The sequence below is a fragment of the Zophobas morio genome, unplaced genomic scaffold (genome assembly GCF_036711695.1).
Source record: "Zophobas morio isolate AGI-343-1 ecotype UQ-CSIRO unplaced genomic scaffold, CSIRO_AGI_Zmor_V1 ptg000007l, whole genome shotgun sequence".
NCBI classification, from domain to species: Eukaryota; Metazoa; Arthropoda; class Insecta; order Coleoptera; family Tenebrionidae; genus Zophobas; species Zophobas morio.
In genome coordinates this window covers 1,678,481-1,698,827 of record NW_026972112.1, presented here as the reverse complement: position 1 = coordinate 1,698,827, position 20,347 = coordinate 1,678,481, and the positions used below count along the sequence as shown (strand labels likewise).

The following is a 20,347-nucleotide window of genomic DNA, read 5'->3' as shown; positions in this document are numbered from 1 at the left end:
TTTACCAATGCAATTTTTCGAGTTTGCAGTTTTAAAGTTTTCAGTTTTTTAATTTTTTTACTTTTGGATATTTCAGTTTTTAAATTTAGTCTTTCACGAGTTTTCAGTTTTTAATTGTTCAGTTTTTCAATTTTTCAATTTTTACATTTTGCAATTTTTCGATTTAAGTTTCTGGAATTTTCAGTTTTTAATTTTTTTATTTTTCGATTTTTCAATTTTTCGATTTGCAGTTTTTGGTTTCGGCTTTTTATGTTCTTTATTTTTTCAATTTTTTGGTTTTCAAATGTTCTCATTTTATAATTTTTTTTCTGCAATGTGAAATTTTTCACTTTTTGGTGTTTTCAATTTTTCGGTTTTCAATTCTTCGATTTTTCAACTTTCAGATTTTTGAATTTTTCGTTCTTTCAATTTTATATTTTTCACTTTCTCGATTTTTGAATTTTTCAGTTTTTTGGTTCTTTATTTGTACCAATGCAATTTTTCGAGTTTGCAGTTTTAAAGTTTTCAGTTTTTTAATTTTTTAACTTTTGGATATTTCAGTTTTTAAATTTAGTCTTTCACGAGTTTTCAGTTTTTAATTTTTCAGTTTTTCAATTTTTCAATTGTTACCTTTTGCAATTTTTCGATTTGAGTTTCTCGAGTTTTCAGTTTTTAATTTTTTATTTTTCGATTTTTCAATTTTTCGATTTGCAGTTTTTGGTTTCGGCTTTTTATTTTCTTTATTTTTTCAATTTTTCTGTTTTCAAATGTTCTCATTTTATAATTTTTTTTCTGCAATGTGAAATTTTTCACTTTTTGGTGTTTTCAATTTTTCGGTTTTCAATTCTTCGATTTTTCAACTTTCAGATTTTTGAATTTTTCGTTTTTTCAATTTTAGATTTTTCACTTTCCCGATTTTTGAATTTTTCAGTTTTTAGATTCTCAAATTTTCCTCTCGGTTTTCTATTTTCTTTGTTGTTTCAATCATTCGAGTTTTCAATGTTTCGATTATAAAGTTTTTTTCAATTTTAGTTTCTTCAATTATTGTTTCTCCACTTTTTTAATTTGCGATTTTTTAATTTTTCGTTTTTCTTGTTTCTTAAATTTTTAGATTATGTAAATTCTCTATTTAAAATTTCTGGAGTTTCCAATTTTTGAATCTTTAATTTTTGAATTTTTCGTTATTCCATTTCTTTAATTTTTCGATTTGGAATTTTTCGTCTCGGTTTTTCTTTTCATTATTTTTATAATTTTTCGATTTTCCAATGTTAGGATTATATAATTTTTTGTTTTCTTTTTTTCAATTTTTCGTTTCTTAAACTTATAGATTTACGATTTTTCAATTTTTCATCTTTTTGGTTCTTTAATTTTACCAATGCAATTTTTCGAGTTTGCAGTTTTAAAGTTTTCGGTTTTTTAATTTTTTAACTTTTGGATATTTCAGTTTTTAAATTTAGTCTTTCACGAGTTTTCAGTTTTTAATTTTTCAGTTTTTCAGTTTTTCAATTATTAACTTTTGCAATTTTTCCATTTGAGTTTCTCGAGTTTTCAGTTTATAATTTTTTTTATTTTTCGATTTTTCAATTTTTCGATTTGCAGTTTTTGGTTTCGGCTTTTTATTTTCTTTATTTTTTCAATTTTCCGGTTTTCAAATGTTCTCATTTTATAATTTTTTTTTCTGCAATGTGAAATTTTTCACTTTTTGGTGTTTTCAATTTTTCGGTTTTCAATTCTTCGATTTTTCAGCTTTCAGATTTTTGAATTTTTCGTTTTTTCAATTTTAGATTTTTCACTTTCTCGATTTTTGAATTTTTCGGTTTTTAGATTCTCAAATTTTCCTCTCGGTTTTCTATTTTCTTTATTGTTTCAATCATTCGAGTTTTCAATGTCTCGATTATAAACTTTTTTTCAAATTAAATTTCTCCAATTGTTGTTTCTCCACTCTTTTAATTTGCGATTTTTCAATTTTTCGTTTTTCTTGTTTCTTAAATTTTTAGATTTTGTAATTTATCTATTTAAAATTTCTGGAGTTTCCAATTTTTATATCTTTAATTTTTGAATTTTTCGTTATTCCATTTCTTTAATTTTTCGATTTGGAATTTTTCGTCTCGGTTTTTCTTTTCGCTATTTTTATAATTTTTCGATTTTTCAATGTTAGGATTATATAATTTTTTGTTTTCTTCTTTTCAATTTTTCGTTTCTTAAACTTATCGATTTACGATTTTTCAATTTTTCATTTTTTTGGTTCTTTAATTTTACCAATGCAATTTTTCGAGTTTGCAGTTTTAAAGTTTTCAGTTTTTTAATTTTTTAACTTTTGGATGTTTCAGTTTTTAAATTTAGTCTTTCACGAGTTTTCAGTTTTTAATTTTTCAGTTTTTCAATTTTTCAATTTTTACCTTTTGCAATTTTTCGATTTGAGTTTCTCGAGTTTTCAGTTTTTAATTTTTTTATTTTTCGATTTTTCAATTTTTCGATTTGCAGTTTTTGGTATTCGGCTTTTTATGTTCTTTATTTTTTCAATTTTTCGGTTTTCAAATGTTCTCGTTTTATATATTTTTTTCTGCAATGTGAATTGTTTCACTTTTTGGTGTTTTCAATTTTTCGGTTTTCAATTCTTCGATTTTTCGACTTTCAGATTTTTGAATTTTTCGTTTTTTCAATTTTAGATGTTTCACTTTCTCGATTTTTGAATTTTTCAGTTTTTAGATTCTCAAATTTTTCTCTCGGTTTTCTATTTTCCTTATTTTTTCAATCATTCGAGTTTTCAATGTTTTGATTATTAACTTTTTTTCGATTTTAATTTCTCCAATTGTTGTTTCTCCATTTTTTTAATTTGAGATTTTTCAATTTTTCGTTTTCCTTGTTTCTTAAATTTTTAGATTTTGTAATTTCTCTATTTAAAATTTCTAGTGTTTCCAATTTTTAAATCTTTAATTTTTGAATTTTTCGTTATTCCATTTCTTTAATTTTTCGATTTGGAATTTTTCGTCTCGGTTTTTCTTTTCGTTATTTTTATAATTTCTCGATTTTCCAATTTTAGGATTATATAATTTTTTGTTTTCTTCTTTTCAATTTTTCGTTTCTTAAACTTATAGATTTACGATTTTTCAATTTTTCATTTTTTTGGTTCTTTAATTTTACCAATGCAATTTTTCGAGTTTGCAGTTTTAAAGTTTTCAGTTTTTTAATTTTTTAACTTTTGGATATTTCGGTTTTAAATTTAGTCTTTCACGAGTTTTCAGTTTTTAATTTTTCAGTTTTTCAATTTTTCCATTTTTACCTTTTGCAATTTTTCGATTTCAGTTTCTCGAGTTTTCAGTTTTTAATTTTTTATTTTTCTATTTTTCAATTTTTCGATATGCAGTTTTTGGTTTCGGCTTTTTATTTTCTTTATTTTTTCAATTTTTCGGTTTTCAAATGTTCTCATTTTATAATTTTTTTTTTGCAATGTGAAATTTTTCACTTTTTGGTGTTTTCAATTTTGCGGTTTTCAATTCTTCGATTTTTCAACTTTCAGATTTTTGAATTTTTCGTTTTTTCAATTTTAGATTTTTCACTTTCTCGATTTTTGAATTTTTCAGTTTTTAGATTCTCAAATTTTCCTCTCGGTTTTCTGTTTTCTTTATTTTTTCAATCATTCGAGTTTTCAATGTTTCGATTATAAACTTTTTTTCAATTTTAATTTCTCCAATTGTTGTTTCTCCACTTTTTTAATTTTGCGATTTTTCAATTTTTCGTTTTTCTTGTTTCTTAAATACTTAGATTTTGTAATTTCTCTATTTAAAATTTCTGGAGTTTCCAATTTTTAAATCTTTAATTTTTGAATTTTTCGTTATTCCATTTCTTTAATTTTTCGATTTGGAATTTTTCGTGGCAGTTTTTCTTTTCGTTATTTTTATTATTTTTTGATTTTCCAATGTTAGAATTATATGATTTTTTGTTTTCTTCTTTTCAATTTTTCGTTTTTTAAACTTATCGATTTACGATTTTTCAATTTTTCATTTTTTTAGTTCTCTAATTTTACCAATGCAATTTTTCGAGTTTGCAGTTTTAAAGTTTTCAGTTTTTTAATTTTTTAACTTTTGGATATTTCAGTTTTTAAATTTAGTCTTTCACGAGTTTTCAGTTTCTAATTTTTCAGTTTTTCAATTTTTCAATTTTTACCTTTTGCAATTTTTCGATTTGAGTTTCTCGAGTTTTCAGTTTTTAATTTTTTTAATTTTCGATTTTTCAAATTTTTAATTTGCAGTTTTTGGTTTCGGCTTTTTATTTTCTTTATTTTTTCAATTTTTCGGTTTTCAAATGTTCTCATTTTATAATTTTTTTTCTGCAATGTGAAATTTTTAAATTTTTGGTGTTTTCAATTTTTCGGTTTTCAATTCTTCGATTTTTCAACTTTCAGATTTTTGAATTTTTCGTTTTTTCAATTTTAGATTTTTTACTTTATCGATTTTTGAATTTTTCAGTTTTTAGATTCTCAAATTTTCCTCTCGGTTTTCTATTTTCTTCATTGTTTCAATCATTCGAGTTTTCAATGTTTCGATTATAAACTTTTTTTCAATTTTAATTTCTCCAATTGTTGTTTCTCCACTTTTTTAATTTGCGATTTTTCAATTTTTCGGTTTTCTTGTTTCTTAAATTTTTAGATTTTGTAATTTCTCTGTTTAAAATTTCTGGAGTTTCCAATTTTTAAATCTTTAATTTTTTAATTTTTCGTTATTCCATTTCTTTAATTTTTCGATTTGGAATTTTTCGTGTCGGTTTTTCTTTTCGTTATTTTTATAATTTTTCGATTTTCCAATGTTAGGATTATATAATTTTTTGTTTTCTTCTTTTCAATTTTTCGTTTCTTGAACTTATCGATTTACGATTTTTCAATTTTTCATTTTTTTGATTCTTTAATTTTATCAATGCAATAATTCGAGTTTGCAGTTTTAAAGTTTTCAGTTTTTTTATTTTTTAACTTTTGGATATTTCAGTTTTTAAATTTAGTCTTTCACGAGTTTTCAGTTTTTGATTTTTCAGTTTTTCAATTTTTCAATTTTTACCTTTTGCAATTTTTTGATTTGAGTTTCCCGAGTTTTCAGTTTTTAATTTTTTTATTTTTCGATTTCTCAATTTTTCGAATTGCAGTTTTTGGTTTCGGCTTTTTATGTTCTTTATTTTTTCAATTTTTCGGTTTTCAAATGTTCTCATTTTATATATTTTTTTCTGCGATGTGTAATGTTTCACTTTTTGGTGTTTTCAATTTTTCGGTTTTCAATTCTTTGATTTTTCAACTTTCAGATTTTTGAATTTTTCGTTTCTTCAATTTTAGATTTTTCACTTTCTCGATTTTTGAATTTTTCAGTTTTTAGATTCTCAAATTTTCCTCTCGGTTTTCTATTTTCTTTATTTTTTCAATAATTCGAGTTTTCAATGTTTCGATTATAAACTTTTTTCAATGTTAATTTCTCTAATTGTTGTTTCTCCACTTTTTTTATTTGCGATTTTTCAATTTTTCGTTTTTCTTGTTTCTTAAATATTTCGATTTTGTAATTTTTCTGATTAAAATTTCTGGAGTTTCCAATTTTTAAATCTTTAATTTTTGAATTTTTCGTTATTGCATTTCTTTAATTTTTCGATTTGGAATTTTTCGTGGCAGTTTTTCTTTTCGTTATTTTTATTATTTTTCGATTTTCCAATGTTAGGATTATATGATTTTTTGTTTTCTTCTTTTCAGTTTTTCGTTTCTTAAACTTATCGATTTACGATTTTTCAATGTTTCATTTTTTTGGTTCTTTAATTTTACCAATGCGATTTTTCGAGTTTGCAGTTTTGAAGTTTTCAGTTTTTTAATTTTTTAACATTTGGGTATTTCAGTTTTTAAATTTAGTCTTTCACGAGTTTTCAGTTTTTAATTTTTCAGTTTTACAATTTTCTAATTTTTACCTTTTGCAATTTTTCGATTTGAGTTTCTCGAGTTTTCAGTTTTTAATTTTTTTATTTTTCGATTTTTCAATTTTTCGATTTGCAGTTTTTGGTTTCGGCTTTTTATTCTCTTTATTTTTTCAATTTTTCGGTTTTCAAATGTTCTCATTTTATAATTTTTTTTCTGCAATGTGAAATGTTTCACTTTTTGGTGTTTTCAATTTTTCGGTTATCAATTCTTCGATTTTTCAACTTTCAGATTTTTGAATTTTTCCTTTTTTCAATTTTAGATTTTTCACTTTCTCGATTTTTGAATTTTTCAATTTTTAGATTCTCAAATTTTCCTCTCGGTTTTCTATTTTCTTTATTTTTTCAATCATTCGAGTTTTCAATGTTTCGATTTTAAACTTTTTTTCAATTTTATTTCTCCAATTGTTGTTTCTCCACTTTTTTAATTTGCGATTTTTCAATTTTTCGTTTTTCTTGTTTCTTAAATTTTTAGATTTTGTAATTTCTCTATTTAAAATTTCTGGAGTTTCCAATTTTTAAATCTTTAATTTTAAAATTTTTCGTTATTCCATTTCTTTAATTTTTCGATTTGGAATTTTTCGTCTCGGTTTTTCATTTCGTTATTTTTATAATTTTTCGATTTTCCAATGTTAGGATTATATAATTTTTTGTTTTCTTCTTTTCAATTTTTCGTTTCTTAAACTTATCGATTTACGATTTTTCAATTTTTCATTTTTTTGGTTCTTTAATTTTATCAATGCAATTTTTGAAGTTTGCAGTTTTAAAGTCTTCAGTTTTTTAATTTTTTAACTTTTGGATATTTCAGCTTTTAAATTTAGTCTTTCACGAGTTTTCAGATTTTAATTTTTCAGTTTTTCAATTTTTCAATTTTTACCTTTTGTAATTTTTCGATTTGAGTTTCTGGAGTTTTCAGTTTACAATTTTTTAATTTTTCGATTTTTCAAATTTTCGATTTGCAGTTTTTGGTTTCGGCTTTTTAATATCTTTATTTTTTCCATTTTTCGGTTTTCAAATGTTCTCATTTTATAATTTATTTTCTGCAATGTGAAATTTCTCACTTTTTGGTGTTTTCAATTTTTCGTTTTTCAATTCTTCGATTTTTCAACATTCACATTTTTGAATTTTTCGTTTTTTCAATTTTATATTTTTCACTTTCTCGATTTTTGAATTTTTCAGTTTTTTGGTTCTTTAATTGTGCCAATTCAATTTTTCGAGTTTGCAGTTTTAAAGTTTTCAGTTTTTTAATTTTCTAACTTTTAGGTATTTCAGTTTTTAAATTTAGTCTTTCATGAGTTTTCAGTTTTAAATTTTTCAGTTTTTCAATTTTTCAATTTTTACCTTCTGCAATTTTTCGGTTTGAGTTTCTCGAGTTTTCAGTTTTTAATTTTTATATTTTTCGATTTTTCAATTTTTCGATTTGCAGTTTTTGGTTTCGGTTTTTATTTTCTTTATTTTTTCAATTTTTCGGTTTTCAAATGTTCTCATTTTATATTTTTTTTCTGCAATGTGAAATTTTTCACTTTTTGGTGTATTCAATTTTTCGGTTTTCAATTCTTCGATTTTTCAACTTTCAGATTTTTGAATTTTTCGTTTTTTTAATTTTAGATTTTTTACTTTCTCGATTTTTGAATTTTTCAGTTTTTAGATTCTCAAATTTTCCTCTCGGTTTTCTATTTTCTTTATTTTTTCAATCATCCGATATTTCAATGTTTCGATTATAAACTTTTTTTTCAATTTTAATTTCTCCAATTGTTGTTTCGCCACTTTTTTAATTTGCGATTTTTCAATTTCTCGTTTTTCTTGTTTCGTAAATTTTTAGTTTTTGTAATTTCTCTATTTAAAATTTCTGGAGTTTCCAATTTTTAAATCTTTAATGTTTGAATTTTTCGTTGTTCCATTTCTTTAATTTTTCGATTTGGAATTTTTCGTCTCGGTTTTTCTTTTCGTTCTTTTTATAATTTTTCGATTTTCCAATGTTAGGATTATATAATTTTTTGTTTTCTTCTTTTCAATTTTTCGTTTCTTAAACTTATCGATTTACGATTTTTCAATTTTTCATTTTTTTGGTTCTTTAATTTTACCAATGCAATTTTTCGAGTTTGCAGTTTTAAAGTTTTCAGTTTTTTAATTTTTTAACTTTTGGATATTTCAGTTTTTAAATTTATCTTTCACGAGTTTTCAGTTTTTAATTTTTCAGTTTTTCAATTTTTCAATTTTTACCTTTTGCAATTTTTCGATTTGAGTTTCTCGAGTTTTCAGTTTTTAATTTTTTTATTTTTCGATTTTTCAATTTTTCGATGTGCAGTTTTTGGTTTCGGTTTTTTATTTTCTTTATTTTTTCAATTTTTCGGTTTTCAAATGTTGCTGTCGACGACATAGAATGAACGCTTTGACTTTATCGTCTACGGCGGAAAAGTCATTAAACCTGATATTATCTAAAGCTTCCAATGTAACTGCAGTTTCACTTTGGCATTCGAAGATGCATTTTGCCCCCGTTGTCACAGACTGGAAATTTTGATATAGAATTTATCAATTCCGCAGGCGAAAAATTGATAGTGGTTGATGAAAACAAAGAATGATCGGAGTAATCAGTTTGCTTCTTTTATAGAAAAATCTATCTTTGACGCAACATAACCATGAAGATTTAAGTCGAAACAACGATAGTCAGTGCAAATCATAATATTTTGGCAGACATTAGATTGTGTCTAGGATTTACATGTAAGGACAAATTATTGTCTTGACCTTTTGTCTATGATTTCATATGAATTGTTATCAACTTATCGGTCTTGTGATACTTGCTATAAACAAATTTCAAAAATGTTGGCCTCCCTTATCAATGAGACTGAATTTCTTGTCGAAACATAAACCGTGAGTTTGACTTTGTCGTCTACGGTGAAAAGTCGTTGCTCCATTTTTTTCTAATTGGTTCTTGGCTCGTCTATCAGAGACTGGAAATGCTTGACACAGAATTTATCATTTTCTCAAGCGGCAAGTTGATAGTGATAATGATAATGTACCTGATCTACGACGATGAAAGCTGCGAACACCAGACTTCATGGTTGTTGGAGATAAAGAAAGTGCACTGGAGTCAGCAGTTTGCTTCTTTTATAGACATGTTTATCAGTAGCGCAAGATCAACACAGGGGTCTAAGTCAAAAAACAATGATAATGAGTGCATACCATATCAAAACTAATTATTTTTATTACAATATTATGTAAGTTAGTGGAAAGTTTTTGTTTTTGACAACACAGCAACTTTTTTAGCAAATTTGTTTCTTTCAAGGTACCACAATTTACACCTAACATAGAGAAATACATAGAAACATGGGTTAATTGTTGGTCTACTTGATAATAATTATATGATAATCTGTTTACTTCAAGACGGATGACTTTTCCTGAAAATATTTGCGTTTATTATTTAAATAAAAGATATAATATCAGCCAATTAAATGAATTAATAAAATTCTGATAACTTTATTGTCAGCAGAAATTACATAACGTTTTATCTTTGTGGGTTAGCAAAGTTCATAAATATGTTTATTTGTGTATTTATTATTCATAAAAAATGTGAATTTTTTGTACACATTAGATACCTTAAGTTCTAAAACATTATTGACATTGAAACCAAATGTGTGCAGGTACTGCCAAAAATTCAAAATGGTACTTTGGTTTAAAAATCATGGTGGACAATAGTTCAGTCTAAAACAATGGTGACTTTGATTATTGGTGGGCAGTCACATGAGGTTCGCAGTACTTTTTTTTTAATATCAACAACAATAATAATAATTAGCGACTGACATATCCACGACCTTTGACTTTTTCGATTTGTTTTTTCTGGGACCGGCTTATCACTCCCAGGAATTTTTTTTGGCTTCCTGTTCAATTCTGTACCTCTATTCATGTTTACACATGTATTCCTTAAACTTTTCTGTGTCTTAGTACCCACTTCACACACATAATTCGATTTTCCTTACTTACACCCAACAACCACGAAAACTGCATCAAAACAACAAACATGCAGAAAAAATCTGTTTTGACAATTTTTTGCATTATCGACATCACCTTTAACTCATTTATCACTCTCTTATCACACCCCAAATCCTATTTAAATCGGCGATGCCACCAGCCATTCGTCGTGGTCCAAAATGAAGTTCCTTGCAGTTCTTTTCGTCTCCTTCTGCGTGTACACTCAGGTAACTCAGTCCTCTTTATTTTCTCTTTCTTATTTTGTTGACCATTAGTGTACCGGAGATCTCGCCCATGAACAAGCCGTAACAGCGTGTGAGCAGCAGTCAGGAGTTACCCCAGAGATTTTAGCCGAGATGCAAGCACATAAATTCGACAACCCCAAACTAGGAGCTTATATACACTGTGTCCAAAAAGTGGTGAAATTCCAAAACGAAGCAGGCGAGTTGCAGGTCGACAATATCAAAGCCAAGCTGAAGAAAGATGGACACAATGACGCCGTTATACAACAGGTGGAAGAGCAGTGTTGCCACAACAAAGATACTCCCGAAAAGACCGCCGTGGAATTTACTAAATGCAGCTGGAATCTGTTGCATCCGAAAAAGCATCATTAAGTCCGTTGTGAGGAAAGTTCGTGTGTAATTATTTTGTTATTTTTCTCGAGAAAACTTTATTATACCACAATATAACAAAATTCGTCGTTTTATTACTAATAATCATAATATTACTAGTTATTGAGGAAGATATCCCAATTGCAGAAACCAAACAAACTTATAATATAATATACCTACTCAAAATCGAAAATAATAATAACATAACGTAGAAACATAAATATAATATAATATATATAACAATGTCTGGACCGTCGGCACTGTGATGCGGTTATTGCAAGTCGTAGAAAACACCGTTTAGTTTAGATACTGTTTCCCTCTCACGTCTACAGATTGATAAGTGTTATCGCTATTTGTCTTAAATTAGGAGTGCCATAAATGATTTTTAGTTCAGTCTTCAGTTGCACCTCTGTTATTACTAGGCTTCGGATCTTAGCTTTTTGCCTTTTTATATCCCCTTCAGGCATTGCAGCGAAATTTGTATATTTATCCGAATTTAAAAAATTCTGTTTATTTAACGCCCATTTATTACTGTCTAAAATGCCTAATTTACGGTTAGAGACCTAAAGTGCTGGGGCCGGTTTTGATTTTTGTGCATACAGTAAAGAATCCTCAAAATGCCTAAGGTAAAATCATCCATGAAAGATACAATCAAATTATGGTTAGGGAATAATTTGGACACTAATTTTCAATTTCCTTCTTCAACCAAAGACAATGAGTTATACTTGCAAAGTGTGTGGAAAAGTTGTAAGTAAACATTTAAAATACTGACGTTTGAATTATGTTCACATTTTTGTTTCCTAGTTTAAGTGCGAAAAAAAATCACACTTTGAACAACACTGCAGTGGCGAAGTACATAAAAAGAACGAGAATAAATCCAGTGAACAGAGTTTATTAAACATTCGTTCCGACAATGATTTTACGCAATTTTGCACCGATTTATGTAGAGCATTTACAAATATTCCATGGAATAAAGTTAGTATATAAAATCCAGGATACGATTTTATATGTTCAGTAATTGACGTAATTTGCGGTAATGGAAATGCTACCAACAATAAATACATAAATGAAAACGTAGATTGTTCAATATTTAATTTTGCACCCATCACTTCTTGTGATGTGGATCGCACGTTTTCAAAACTTAAAAGTGTTTTAAGCCATCAAAGGTGTAAATTTACAATCGAAAATTTAGAGGAATATATAGTTTGCTTTTGTAACTCATATTAAATACCTGAATTAATATTTTATTTTTTGTTAAATGCGACTTGCTTTAATTTGAGCACAATTTTTTTGCGATAACTTAGAATTAGTGGACGTAACTACGAGTATAGATCGTTTATTTATTTAATAATCTTTTTGTTTGTTACACAAAATATTGGTTCTATAATGTTTCGTTTAATGTTTTTTTTTAATATATATTTTTTTATGTATGCTTTTTCGTTGAGTGGTGCACATAATTATGTATATAATACATATATAATTTAATTTAATTAAATTTAACTAAAATCAAAAATTCTAAAATTTTTCAATTTCTAACTTTTCGATTTTTCAATTTTGGGCTATTTCCATTTCTCGATTTTTCGACTTTTCGATTTCTCGATTTCTCAATCTTTCGATGCTCTCATTTTCGACGTTTCAGTTTTTCAATTTGTCGATTTCTCAGTTTTGGAATTTTTCAATTTCTCGAATTTTCTCTCAGTTTTTCTATTTCTATTATTCAGTTTTTCAATTTTTAAATTTTTGATTTTTCGGTTTATTGATGTTTTAATTTTTGGAGTTTTTTGACTCGATCTCTTGACATCCCGTTTTTTGATTTTTAAAATTTTCCATCTTTTCGATTCTTCAAGATTTCAATTTCTGAATCTTTCAACATTTTAATTTTGGGAATTTTTCATGTTTGAATTTTTCAGTTTTTCACTAATTCAATTTTTCGATTGTTCGAATTTTCAATTTTTCAATTTTTCGATGTTTAGATTTTTCAATTTTTCGATTTCCTAATTTTCCAATGTTTCAGTAATATAATTTTTCAATTTTTCGATTCTTCAATTTTTCAATTCTTGTTTTCCAAATTTTCGATTTTTGACTTCCTTATATTTTTGATGTCTCAATTTTTATTTTTCAATTTCTGAATTAATCCATTGTTCGGTTTTTCAATTTTCCGATTATTCAATACTTCGATTTTTCAGGTTTTTGCTTTTTCATGTAACGTTTTTTAAATTTTCGGTTTTTCAACTTCCTTTTTCGACTTTTCGATTTCTCGAAATCTCAATTTATCTCTATTTTCACTTTTTCGATCTTTTGAATTTTAGATCTCTCGTTTTTTTGGTGTTGGATTTTATGGTTCTCAAATTTTTCATTTTTTTAAATTTTAGGTTGTTCAATTTCTCGGTTTTGAATTTTTCCTTTTTATAGTTGTTCGATTTTACAATCTATCTTTTTTTTATTTCAAATTTTGCAGTTTTTCAATTTTTAACTTTTCAATTTTTCGATGTTTCGGTTTTTCGATTTCTCGCTTTTTCGAGTTTTCGACTTTTCGGGACCTCATTAAGTTTTGAAAATGAGAAGATTCTAATAAGACAATACTATTGTCAGTATTTAACAGTATTAAGAGTAGTCACCAGAGCAACTTAGCCCCGCCCACCCACCCGTTTTTTTCATTTTTTTTTTTCTTCTGAAATAAGAAATAAATCTTATGACAAATAATACAACAAAAAAGTCACGATTAGCGCTTTTTTCTATTAGTTCCCACTCTCACTCTACAGAAGAACATTTAACTAACCCTGCCCACCCACCCGCCTCCACTTCGGTGATTAATTTTATCAACTTTGAATGAAAGGTGGATCTTAAACAAACACATTTTTAGGCACGTAAAAATTTTTGACTGTTTTTCGAGCATAGCTCAAAATTTATCCAAAAATATTTTCTTGTATTTTCGGCTTAATTGTTTCGAAAATTACATCAGTTTTTTCCAGAATCGATAAGCTAAGAAATGGCAATTTTCGAGATAGAAAAACTTTTATGTTCAAATCGAATTTTTCAAAAACCTTTCAAGCACCCTTCGAAAATTCTAACGATTTTTCCAAAATCGATAACTTGAAAAATGGCGATTTTCGAGTTGAAAATCATTTTTAAACCGAATTTTTCGAAAATTTTCGTTCAGAGCAATTAAAAAAACCTTATGTTTTTCGAATCAACTCGTCGGGAGCTATAAACAAGAATTTTTGCGAATTTTTAGACAATTTTTCAAAAACCACATTTTTTCGATGTCCCCGTATAATTTTTTGACCGTTTATCCATCAGAGCGCTATTGCAAAATTGGCCAAGGTCATTTTCTTGTATATTTCGGCTTGTAAAAATTATTGTCAGCGTCATTTCTTCAAAAATTCCAACAATTTTTTCAAAATCCATAAAATGAAAAATGACTATTTTCAAGTTAAAAAAATCGTTTTCAAATGGAATTTTTCGCAAACTTTGGTAGAGAATAATTAACGTTTTATATTTTTCGAATTAACTTGTCGGGATCTATAATCCAGAATTTTTGAAAACGTTTGTTCAATTTTTCAAGAATCACCATTTTATATGTAAGTTTTTGACCGTTTTTTGAACACCACTTCGAAAATTATCAAGACATTTTCTTAATCTGTAGATTTTTCGATAGCTTGGTTCGAAAAAGTTTAACATGTTGATTCATGATCCAGAATCAAGATTTTCAAAATATTCGGTTTATGGGGGTAATTTTTTTTAACTTCTAAAAATTGTCATATTTTACATTGACGGTTCTGGAAAAATGGTGGGAATTTTCTAAGAAGCGTAGCCGAAAATAATATCTGGAGATCGAAATCTACAAAAAATTTCTTTCGATAATTTTTTAAATTGCTCAAGCAAATATCAAAATTTTGGGTTTTTGGAAAACGTGACTAAAAATGCACACAAAAATCTGCTATACCTATAGATCTCGGCGACCTGATTACAAAAATATAACATTTTTATAATTACGAATCAAAATTTTCAAAATATTTGGTTTAAAAATCCTAAAATTTGCCAAATTTCATAATAAAAAATAAAAAAAATGGTAGGAATTTTCGAAGAAGTGAATGAGAAAATAAAGTCTGGAAGTCGAAATCTACAAAAAAATCTTTTCGGATATTTTTTCAATTTGCTCAAAAAAAATAAAAAATTTCATACGGTATTGAAGATTTGAGTTTTTGAAAAAATTGAAACAATTACAAAAAAATCTGTTATATAGATCTCGACAGCCTGATTTGAAAAGTATAACACATTTATGATTCAGGTTCAAGATTGATTCACTCTAAGGGAAACTAAAAAAAAATCTAAATAATATCATGTTCTATATTGGCGATTCGACAAAAAATCTTTTTCGGTAATTTTCGAATTTGCTGAAAATGTAAAAAATTTCAAACGCGGGGTGAAAAATTGCGTTTTGGAAAAATTGACCAAAAATATACAAAAAATCTCAACGACTTGCATCAAAAAATATAAAATGGTACAAAATTTAACAAAAATATTTTTTTCCAAAATCCTAACAGCGATTCTAGAAAAGTGGTACGAGTTATTGAAGAAATTCCGAAAGTAACTTCTGCAAGTCGAAATGTACAGGAAAATGTCTTTCGTTAAGTTTCGAAGGTGGTCGATAAATTCCGAAATTTTCATATCATTTTTAATTTTGAAAAATTTTGGTTTTATAAAAGTTGTCTAAAAATTCTCAAAAAATTCTAAAATATAGATTTCGACGTCCTGAGTCCAAAAATATAGTATTTTTGTGGTCTCCGGCCAAGATTTAAAAATATTCAATTTTAAGTGCAATTTTTTTTAAATCCAAAAAATTGTCATATTTCAATAGGTGATTCTGGGAAAATGGTAAAAGGTATCAATGAAATGAGGCCGAAAGTAACTTTTGGAGGTCGAATTGTACAAGAAAATATTTATAGTTAAGTTTCGTAGGTGGTTGAAAAATTTCAAAATTTTCAAATCGTCAAAAAATTCTGATATATAGATTTCGATGTGCCGATTCCAAAAATGTAGTATTTTTATGGTTTCGGTCGAAGTTTGAATTGCAATTTAAAAAAACGCGAATCTGGAAAAACAGTAGTTATTATCAAAGAAATGATGCCAAAAGTAACTCTTGGAGGACGAAATGTACAAGAAAAAACAATCTATACAAAATTTAAATTAGAGAAATCTTTTTCGATGTCAACATTTCCAAGTAATAAAGCATCCACTTTCCTTTTGAATATATCGATGGAAATTGTAAACTAAATCGAACGACATCGAACAAAAACTAAAACTGATTAATGATCATCCAGAGTAAGAATCTCAATTACTTCTAGCTATTTTGTTTATTCGAAAAGCCCGTAAGATTTGACAAGCTGTACGTTATGGGTAAGGGAATTTCTGTTGAAATAATCTCCGACCAATTTTTTGATTTTTCGATTTCAGGTTTTGTCGAGATTTCGATGTTTGGATTATTCGATGTTCAATTTCCAGATTTTTCTTTTTTTAATAATACTAATATTCCAATAGACGTTTTATTATTAATTCAAATAATTTTACTTAAAATCCAAAATTCAAAAATCTAGAATCCAGAATAACGATTTTTCGATTTATCGACTTTTTTTTATTTTAAATATTTGAATTTTCAATTTCTAACTTTTCCATTTTTTAATTTTCTCGATTTCTCGATCTTTTGATGTTTCTATTTTCGACGTTTCATTTTTATAATTTTTCTATTTTTTTTATTTAATTTTCAAACATGTTTGTTTTTGAAATCTCGTATAAAACTGCCTGAAACTTTTATTCCAGTTCTATAACAAACTAAATAAACTGCCATTAATCGTTTGTTCATAAAAAAATTGCCCAAAATGCTAAAACTATAACATGTTTATGATCCAGGATCAAGCTTTCAAAATATTCGGTTTATGGGGGTAATTTTTTTTAACTTCTAAAAATTGTCATATTTTGCATTAACGGTTCTGGAAAAATGGTGAGAATTTTCGATGAAGTGTAGCCGAAAATAATATCTGGAGATCGAAATCTACAAAAAATTTCTTTCGATAATTTTTTAAATTGCTCAAGAAAATATCAAAATTTTGGGTTTTTGGAACGTGACTAAAAATGCACACAAAAATCTGCTATACCTATAGATCTCGGCGACCTGATTAAAAAAATATAACATTTTTATAATTACGAATCAAAATTTTCAAAATATTTGGTTGAAAAATCCTAAAATTTGCCAAATTTCATAATAAAAATAAAAGAAATGGTAGGAATTTTCGAAGAAGTGAATGCGAAAATAAAGTCTGGAAGTCGAAATCTACAAAAAAATCTTTTCGGATATTTTTTCAATTTGCTCAAAAAAAATCAAAAATTTCATACGGTATTGAAGATTTGAGTTTTTAAAAAAATTGAAACAATTACAAAAAAATCTGTTATATAGATCTCGACAGCCTGATTTGAAAAGTATAACACATTTATGATTCAGGTTCAAGATTGATTCACTCTAAGGAAAACTAAAAAAAAGTCTAAATAATATCATGTTCTATATTGGCGATTCGACACGTTAAAATTCCCAATCAAAATTTAAAAAATCCTGAAACTTACCATACGGCGTTTCTGGAAATCTATAAAAAATCTTTTTCGGTAATTTTCGAATTTGCTGAAAATGTAAAAAATTTCATACGCGGGGTGAAAAATTGCGTTTTGGAAAAATTTACCAAAAATATACAAAAATCTCAACGACTTGCATCAAAAAATATAAAATGGTATAAAATTTAACAAAAATATTTTTTTTCAAAATCGTAACAGCGATTCTGGAAAAGTGATAGGAGTTATTGAAGAAATTCCGAAAGTAACTTCTGGAAGTCGAAATGTACAGGAAAATGTCTCGTTAAGTTTCGAAGGTGGTCGATAAATTCCGAAATTTTCATATCATTTTTAATTTTGAAAAATTTTGGTTTTATAAAAGTTGTCTAAAAGTTCTCAAAAAATGCTAAAATATAGATTTCGACGTCCTGAGTCCAAAAATTTAATGTTTTTGTGGTCTCCGGCCAAGATTTTAGAAATATTCAATTTTAAGTGCAATTTTTTTTAAATCCAAAAAATTGTCATGTTTCAATAGGTGATTCTGGGAAAATTGTAGAAGGTATCAATGAAATGAGGCCGAAAGTAATTTTTGGAGGTCGAATTGTACAAGAAAACATTTATAGTTAAGTTTCGTAGGTGGTTGAAAAATTTCAAAATTTTCAAATCGTCAAAAAATTCTGATATATAGATTTCGATGTGCCGATTCCAAAAATATATTATTTTTATGGTTTTGGTCCAAGTTTGAATTGCAATTTAAAAAAACGCGAATCTGGAAAAACAGTAGTAGTTATCAAAGAAATGATGCCAAAAGTAACTCTTGGAGGACGAAATGTACAAGAAAAAACTGAAGTTAGTTCTATTTATAATTTAGACAATCTATACAAAATTTAAATTAGAGAAATCTTTTTCGATGTCAACATTTCTAAGTAATAAAGCATCCACTTTCCTTTTGAATATATCGATCGAAATTGTAAACTAAATCGAACGACATCGAACAAAAACTAAAACTGATTAATGATCATCCAGTTGACACAGACTGGGAATTTTGATATAGAATTTATCAATTCCGCAGTCGAAAAATTGATAGTGGTAATGATAACGTATCTGAGCTGCGACGATGAGAGCTATGAACACGAGATATTGAAAAGACTTCATGGTTTATGAAAACAAAGAGTAATCACTTTACTTCTTTTATCGAAAAATTTATCATTTACGCAAGGTAACCAGTTAAGGTTTAAGACGAAACAACGATAGTGAGTGCGAATCATAATATTTTGACAAACATTAGATTGCGTCAAGGATTTACACGTAAGGACAAATAAATAATTGTCTTGACCTTTTGTCTATGATTTCATATAAATTGTTATTACTGCCACCGCCTTATCACTCCCAGGAATTTTGTTTTGGCTTTCTGTTCATTCCTGTACGTCTATTTATGTTTACACAGGTATTCCTTGAAGTTCGTCCTACTCACTCCTCGCACGGAAAACAGCATCAAAAGAACAAACATGTAAAAGAAATCTGTTTTGACAATTTTCTGTATTATCGACATCACCTTTAACTCATTTATCACTCCGTTATCATACCCAAAATCCTATTTAAACCGGCGATGCCACCAGCCATTCGTCGTGGTCCAAAATGAAGTTCCTTGCAGTTCTTTTCGTCTCCTTCTGCGTGTACACTCAGGTAATTCAGTTCTCTTTAGTTTCTCTTTCTTATTTTGTTGACCATTAGTGTACCGGAGATGTCGCACATGAACGAGCCGTATCAAAGTGTGAGCAGCAGTCAGGAGTTACCCCAGAAATTTTAGCCGAGATGAATGTACAGAAATACGACAACCCCAAACTAAGAGCTTACATGTTCTGTGTCCATAAAAAGGTAAAATTCCAAAATGAAGCAGGCGAGTTGCAGGGTGACAATATCAAAGCCAAGCTGAAGGAGGACGGGTACGATGACGCCGTTATACAACAGGTGGCGGAGCGGTGTTTACACAATCAAGAGACTCCGGAAGAGACCACCGTGGAATTTACTAAATGCCACCATAAGATTTTGACTCCAAAAAAGCATTGAGTGTGTTGTAAGGAATCGGTTTCAACTCTTTTGTATTTGTGTGTAATTATTTTGTTAAAAACGTTATTAAACCACCATACAACAAAATTCGTCGTTTTAATAATACATTATTATTATTATTATTATTGAGGAAGAAATCCCAATTACAGAAACCAAATAAATTTAAAATATAATAGAGACAGATAGAGAAAAACAAGTGGCCTCATGGTCTAGTGGTTAGGATGCTTGCCCGGAGAGCGAGAGGCGTCGAATCCCACCGAGGCACAACATTTTGCTCTGCTTACCTTCAGATACATATTTTTATTTTAGCTTAATATGCTATAAAAGACTAATGTGAGGAGTAAACAATTTGCTTCTTTTATATATAGCAACCTTTATCACTAATGTAAAATCAAGATGTTTTCATTTTCGACGTTTCAGTTTTTCAATTTCTCGATTTCTCAGTTTTGGAATTTTTCAATTTCTCGAATTTTCTCTCAGTTTTTCTATTTCTATTATTCAGTTTTTCAATTTTTAAATTTTTGATTTTTCGGTTTATAGATGTTTTAATTTTTCGAGTTTTTTGACTCGATCTCTTGACATCCCGTTTTTTCATTTTTAAAATTTTCCATCTTTTCGATTCTTCAAGATTTCAATTTCTGAATCTTTCCACATTTTAATTTTGGGAATTTTTCATCTTTGAATTTTTCAGTTTTTCACTATTTCAATTTTTCGATTGTTCGAATTTTCAATTTTTCAATTTTTCGATGTTTAGATTTTTCAATTTTTCGATTTGCTAATTTTCCAATGTTTCAGTAATATAATTTTTCAATTTTTCGATTCTTCAATTTTTCAATTCTTGTTTTCCAAATTTTCAATTTTTGACTTCCTTATATTTTTGATGTCTCAATTTTTATTTTTCAATTTCTGAATGAATCCATTGTTCGGTTTTTCAATTTTGCGATTATCCAATTCTTCGATTTTTCAGGTTTTTGCTTTTTCATGTAACTTTTTTTAAATTTTCGGTTTTTCAACTTCCTTTTTCGACTTTTCGATTTCTCGAAATCTCAATTTTTCGATGTTTCAGTTTTGGGATTCTTCAAACTTGGTTTCTTGATTTGATTCGATGAATAAAATTTTAGATTTTTCGATTTCTCGATTTTTCAGTTTTTCGATATTTCTATTTTCACTTTTTCGAA

The 20,347-nt window shown here is 27.1% G+C and overlaps 3 protein-coding genes across 7 annotated transcripts in view; all 3 read left to right on the top strand.

Moving 5' to 3' along the window:
• Window positions 1-20,347, top strand: part of LOC135124201 (calbindin-32) — a 325,924-nt gene that overhangs the window by 138,622 nt on the left and 166,955 nt on the right. The window lies entirely within an intron of this gene.
• Window positions 10,004-10,582, top strand: LOC135123974 (B1 protein-like). Its single transcript, XM_064048832.1, has 2 exons — window positions 10,004-10,115; window positions 10,164-10,582. Exons 1-2 carry the CDS (start codon window positions 10,068-10,070, stop codon window positions 10,500-10,502), a joined length of 387 nt encoding a protein of 128 aa, XP_063904902.1. The 5' UTR covers window positions 10,004-10,067; the 3' UTR covers window positions 10,503-10,582.
• Window positions 18,701-19,220, top strand: LOC135123973 (B1 protein-like). The gene is made up of 2 exons (XM_064048831.1): window positions 18,701-18,785; window positions 18,834-19,220. Exons 1-2 carry the CDS (start codon window positions 18,738-18,740, stop codon window positions 19,167-19,169), a joined length of 384 nt encoding a protein of 127 aa, XP_063904901.1. The 5' UTR covers window positions 18,701-18,737; the 3' UTR covers window positions 19,170-19,220.